General features: G+C 35.7%; 1 protein-coding gene across 1 annotated transcript; it reads left to right on the plus strand.

Moving 5' to 3' along the window:
* The first annotated feature begins 263 nt into the window (after positions 1-263).
* Positions 264-5,626, plus strand: LOC142634610 (protein ACCELERATED CELL DEATH 6-like). The gene is made up of 6 exons (XM_075808907.1): positions 264-707; positions 1,017-1,093; positions 1,193-1,266; positions 1,449-2,291; positions 4,056-4,588; positions 5,021-5,626. The coding sequence occupies exons 1-6, from the start codon at positions 264-266 to the stop codon at positions 5,624-5,626; spliced, it is 2,577 nt and encodes an 858-aa protein (XP_075665022.1).
* The last annotated feature ends 998 nt before the right edge of the window (positions 5,627-6,624 follow it).

The following is a 6,624-nucleotide window of genomic DNA, read 5'->3' on the forward strand; positions in this document are numbered from 1 at the left end:
TAGGGATTACCTACCAATTCATTCCATCTCAAATCTCTATCCAACCCAACCTTATCTCCAAGCAATCTCTAATGATCTTTTTGGGGTCACTAGATTTATTGGATCGTATACCGTAATTAGTCATAGTGTTGAGGGCAATTATGAAAATAACGACTTAAGAAGAGCACTTGAGCGCGCTATTTAAGCAGCTTAGCAGGGCATTTAAAGCAAAAAACAAGGCATTCAAAGATCAATTGTTTAGCAATCTTTGAACAAGCAAGGGGATGGAGGTGTCCTCAGTGCCAACGAAGGACGGTTCCATTGCTGAAATGAATACACAGCATGATAATGCAATGCAAGAAGATCCTAAATGGCACTATGATTCCATCATAACAAAATTGCGAGATGCAGAATGTTCTCTTCTCCTTGAAAGATTCTTCGACTCAAATACACTTCTTCATGTTGCAGCAAGCTTAGGCCATGATCAGATCGTAGAAGCGATCCTCTCGAAACAACAGTGCCAGCAAGAACTTTTATCGGCAACGAACTCCACTGGCGACCTTCCTCTTCATGTAGCTGCAAATGCTGGGCATCTGCCTATAGTCGTTCAATTTTTGGGCAGGCCGTGTCGCAAGCATCAAGAACTTTTAAAGGCACAAAACTCCAACGGCGACCTTCCACTTCATTTAGCTGCAAATGCTGGGCATCTATCCATAGTTCAACATCTGGTCAAGTCTCACCTGTATCAGGAACTTTTAATGGTAAAAAACTCCAATGGCGACCTCCCTCTTCATGTAGCTGCCAATGCTGGTCATCTGTCCATAGTTCAACAATTGGTCGAGCCTTCTCACCAGTGTCGAGAACTTTTAATGGCAAAAAACTCCAATGGCGACCATCCTCTTCATGTAGCTGCAAATGCTGGGCATCTGTCTATAGTTCAATATTTGTTCTCATTTTCTTACGAGTACCAAGAACAATTAAATTCAGAGAACTCAGAAGCCAGTGACGACCCTGGTTCAGTTGAGTCCTCTATAAAGCAGCAGCTAAATGATTTAACTTCTAAACTACTATGGGGGAAAAATTATGAGGGGAATACTCCTCTGCACCTGGCCTTGATATAAAAATATGAAGAGGTGGACGTGAATTTGAAATCCAAGTACAACGAGGTGGCTGAGTTTTTAATTGAAAAAGATCCAGCAGTGTGCAATTATAGGAATAAAGCAAGCAAGAATCCTCGACGTTTGGCAGAAGAAGCTAAAGATGAGGACCTTTCGAAGCTCATATCTGGTAAGTCACCACCCAGATATGCAGGGCACGCTGACATTTTTTGTCTTTAATAAACAAAACGGTCAAAATTTCCGACTTCACTTAGCCAAACGCTAAAAAAATTTCAATTTTTACTGTGTCTAATATTATATACTGGGTGAAAACTTCATGATTACAATGAAATTTTGCTCTCTTGATTACAGATTTGGCACCGCCAGAACGTACTAAAAGGGGAGGCGCCGCTATTCCAAAAAATATATTAGAGCGTAGGCCCGAAGATAAGCCGAAAAAGATAGTTCCCCGCAAATGCAACTCAATAAAAGTTACAAGCATGGATGGTGAATTGTACAAGGCTGTGAGGCGTCGGGATATTGATTTTATCCTAAAAAAAGCGCAAGATCCAGAACATTCTGCTCTCTCTGACAAAACCCCCGAACTAAATACGATCCTTCATCTTGCTGCTGCAAGCTCAGGCGATCATCAATTTGTAGAATCGATCCTGGAGATCCAACCGTGCCAAAAATTTGTTACGGAAAAGAACTCCAATGGCGACCTTCCTCTTCATGTAGCTGCAAGTGCTGGGAATGTACAAATAGTGGAACATTTAGTCAAGTGGTCTGACAAGCACTTGAAAGATCACTGTAATTGTGTACCACTAGTGGAGAAAAATATGGAGGAGAATACTCCTTTGCACCTAGCCTTGATAAAAAAGGTGGCCAAGTACAATAAGGTGGCCAAGTTCTTGGTTGAGAAATGTCCAGAAGTGTCCTTTTATCCAAATAAGGAACGCAAGTCTCCTCTCTATTTGGCGGCAGAAGGAGGAGATGAGGAACTCGTGAAGCTCATGATAACTACAAACTGCCTGCCACATGGAAAATCAATTGTGCACGCTGCCCTTTATTATCTCAGGGCAATTGACCTGCAATATGGCAGGTCAATTGTTCACACCGCCATTTATGGTTCGTTTACTGCGAGGAAATTTTGGTGTCTCAACACACATGCTGCATCTTTTCTTTGCCCTTCAATGTGTCTCAATACAAATACAGGTATACATTGATTAGTTCATTTGAGTGCTAACATTTATGGTCTGTTCGATTAAGTGGATTTTAGGCAAAATGAAGAGAAAAAGAGGAAGGAAAGAAATTTATTGGAGTGTTTGTTTTGGTGGATTTGTGGAATGAAAACTGATGGAATGAAAAGATTGTGTTACATTTTGTTTTATTTAATAGGGACATACTTGTAAATTTATACTAATTTAATTTTTTATCATCTTATTTTTCTTCTCAACCAAATAAACGTATTTTTCTTTTCTACACTTTTCCATCGTCTCAACTAACTACATATGAGAGGAAATTAAATTTTTTCTATGCTTCTACTTTTTTATCTCTTCAAAATTTTCCATTCTCTCATATTTTTCATTTTTCCAACCAAATGGACTCTTATAGTTCCTTTAACACAAGGAAAATAGACAATTATCAATTTTAGGGTGTCTCAATACACATATTTTTCTTTTCCCCTTATATGTATCTCAATACAAACACAGGTAAACATTGATTAGGTCTATTTATTTTTTAAAACCAACTGTTCACACTACAATTATGGTTCCTCTTTGCCAAGAGGAAAATATGTAATTTTCTATTTTAGGGTGTCTCAATATATGCGTTTTTTTTTTCCTTTTCCTCTTTAATGTGTCTCAACTCTCAATACATATAGTCACATACATGTAAACATTGATTAGATGACGACGATTATTATTATTATTATTATTATTTCCAAGATCATCCCTGTCCTTGCTCTAATTGTAAAAGGATCACAAAAGTTGAAGTCTGAGGGATTGGGTCTAGTTATGTTATATTAAATTTCATTTCCTTTATTTTTCTTTATATGAGGCTCCCACTCAAATGTGTATATAGAATAATCTCTCTTTCACTTGTGAGTTATAATATATATATATATATATATATATATATATATATATATATATATATATATATATATATAAAAGACCACAAGTTATTACACACCCTTATATATATATATATAAAACCACAAGTTATTACACACCCTTGTCACAGCTCTGCAGTGTGATTAATTGTAAGTAGTGGATAAAAAATTCTCTTCATATAAAAGTGGCAAATAGCTAGTCACATGTTGTGGTGCTAGAATTATTGTTGAGTCCTTGCCTCTCTTTGGGTCTTGAGACCCCTCTTTGTGGACCATGAAAATATCTTCCCCTAAACCATGAAGATGAATTGATCACTACAAGAAAAAAAAAGAAAAAAAAAAAAGCCTATTACAAGGAAATTAATGTTGTCTCCACATCCCTTTGTTCCAATTTCAAATCTTCGATGTTGTAGGATACTATAATCCCAGTTTGCAAAATTGATCTGGTTCATTGTAAAGACGCTCATCTAATAGAGTTGGTGAGCGTTTGGGAAGCGTTGCATTTGTGCGTTTGTGAGTTTTGCTGAAAAATGTGGGTCCCATGATACTGTTCATAGACCCACAAAAGTTATTTATACACAAAATTTAATATAAATTTGGGTCTCATAACGCTATTTATACATTTAAAAATTATTTTACTATAATATTTTCAGTTTTCAACAAATAAGCGATATCTAAACGCACCCTTAGAGTAGAATTGCACTCTAAATCTTAGGATTGTAGTCTAAAGGCGATTCTTATAATACAATATGTCACAACAATATTATATTTTGGTTATATATATATATATTCAACACCGTGTTCATAGCTCAATATTGTTGACTAATTATATTTTATTTCAATTGTCATTAATGTTTGTGTACCAGATATCCTAGATACTGTTTTGAAAAGCCTACCAGATGATATCCTCAAAGAGAAAGACGATAAAGGCACGACTCCTCTTTTCTATGCTGCATCAATGGGTTATCTTGACGGTGTTGAAATCTTACTAAAAAAACCTACAAAATGTTGTGCATATGAGAGAGATACGGATGGCTATTATCCCATTCATATAGCATCCAAGAAAGGTCATATTCAGGTAATTAAAAAGTTTCTTGATAAATATCCAGATATGATTGAGTTGCTCAACGAAGAGGGTCAAAACATTTTGCACGTAGCTGCTATGTACGGGAAAGTCAAAGTGGTAACTTATATGCTGAAAAGACATGAAATGCTTATCAATAATAAAGACCAAAATGGAAACACGCCTTTACATTTGGCCACCATGAAAGGGCATCCTTGGGTTGTTTGGCATTTGACATGGGACAAAAGAGTTGATTTAAAGGCTTTGAATAAAGAAGGCAAGAGAGCGCTTGACATTGCACTGAACGACGGTGGGAAAGATCCCTCATTTGGAGAGGTATGTGAACATTGAAAGGTTGACACAATTGAAAATATTCTATCAATTTGATTTAAACCTCTTTTGTAGTAGAAAATTTTCTTCCAGAGGCAGACACTATATATGTCATAGTTATATATGTATGATATTACCACTTTATGTCATAGTTATATATGTATGATATTACCACTTTATATATATATATATATAAATTATTGTTTAATCAATATCTTGAAATTCTTCCATTATATTAAAAGTTTTCTTTGATTTATGATCATCTTAATATTTTGCTAAGCGTATGGGTAGTATGGATAGTCTATTGTAGACTGCAGGCCTGTGTGCATTGGACAATGACATTTAAAAAATAAATAAAAATTAAAGAAACTAACATACATATTGTTCAAAGCTCATTGTTGACTGATTAAAAAAAAAAATTTCTTGTTTACCATGCAGCAATTGACATGGGAAGCCTTGAGATATGTTAGTGGCCCAAGGGAGACCCCGCAAAGTTCAAAGGTTGGAAAGACACTAAGCGCAGACAAATACAAAGAAAGGACTGACAGTCTCTTGTTGGTAGCAACCCTTGTGGCCACTGTAACTTTTGCTGCGGCTTTCACCATGCCAGGTGGCTACAACGGCCCTGGAGGAATGGCAACTTTCCTAGAAAAGCCCATGTTCCAAGTGTTCGTAATTAGCAACACTATAGCTATGTATAGCGCCATTACTGCTGTTATTGGTCTCATTTGGGCCCATTTAGGTGATTTTAAGCTGTTCATTGCTGCGTATGAGTTTAGCTTGCCAATATTGGGACTAGCTATAACAATGGTCACCTTAGCGTTCATGGCAGGTAATTATCTAGTATTGAGAGACCTCAATTGGCTTGCCTATCTAGTTTTGAGCATTGGCTCATTTTTCCTTTTCACTCTCTCGATAACATTTTTTCCACTTTTTTTACCAAATTCCTCGCCCCATCCTATCATTCGTTGCCTCCTCCGCTACCCATTTTACCTTCTGATTATGTTTACTAGATGTGACACTGATGATAGGGAAGAAGAATAGGCTCCTCTACATATGTTGTCTGTATACGGACTTGGCATTGGACATGCTTGCAGAGATGGAGAACATTAATTTATTTAAGTTGGTCTTTATTTTAGTCTCTTAAAATTTGCATAAACACTTCAAATAAAGATATTCAAATATCAAGTCTAAGGAGGTTGGGTTTCCTCGAAAAGGCCAGTATTGTAATTATCTTGAAATTCTGTTGTTGCTCTTATATACAACTATAGTGTATTTAGTCTGCCATTGTCATACTGTTTGGTATATTGATATGACGTATGTTTTGATTACAAATGTTAAGGACTCACTATATTAACAACTCTATTGATGTTGTACGTTATGGTTACTGTAAGGAAATTTAGAATCTTGGTTGAAAATACATCAATATTAATCAACTTGTTAAATTAATCAGTTATATAAACTCAAAATGATTTTTAGGTTAATTCCCACGAAGCAACTGCCATATGAAAAATAATAGCAACCAAACAATTAACATAACATATAGTGATGCAGAAAAAATTATTCCAAAGTAAAAAAAAAGAAATCTGAGGGCTTAACCACCAACCCCAAAAGCAAAACATATCCACTCTATAGAATTTAAGTTTCCCAATAGAAAAATCCTACTCTAATTTACTACTCTAATTTACCCAATGTAGCTCTAAATTAAGGAACTCTTCTATATATATGTGTGAAGGACTCTTCTATTAAGGGACTCTTCTATACAATCAAAGGTGATAGGAATCAAATGATCAATGATAGAAATCAAATGATCCTTAGTCTCTCTTACTCTCAATCTAGTAGTTTTTTGAGGGAACTAGGCCTTCAATGATTCTATAAGGGAATCAACCTCCAATAGCATCTCAAAGAGAACTATTCAATGTATTATTCTTCAATGAATCAACATTACAATCAGTGTTTAGTCTTACACCCTACTCACTAACTAACAGAGAACAATACATTGCAGCTTAGTCACTTAGCTAACCAAGTCCAAACTTCTAATG

Source organism: Castanea sativa, chromosome 5 (genome assembly GCF_040712315.1).
Source record: "Castanea sativa cultivar Marrone di Chiusa Pesio chromosome 5, ASM4071231v1".
Taxonomy (NCBI): Eukaryota; Viridiplantae; Streptophyta; class Magnoliopsida; order Fagales; family Fagaceae; genus Castanea; species Castanea sativa.

Bases quoted from the DNA above. Each gene is read 5' to 3' on its own strand.
- LOC142634610 (XM_075808907.1), top strand. From the start codon at position 264: ATGGAGGTGTCCTCAGTGCCAACGAAGGACGGTTCCATTGCTGAAATG. The intron at 708-1,016 runs GTCAAGTCTCAC...TCCTCTATAAAG, and splicing joins TATCCATAGTTCAACATCTG to CAGCAGCTAAATGATTTAAC. The intron at 1,267-1,448 runs GTAAGTCACCAC...TCTTGATTACAG, and splicing joins CCTTTCGAAGCTCATATCTG to ATTTGGCACCGCCAGAACGT.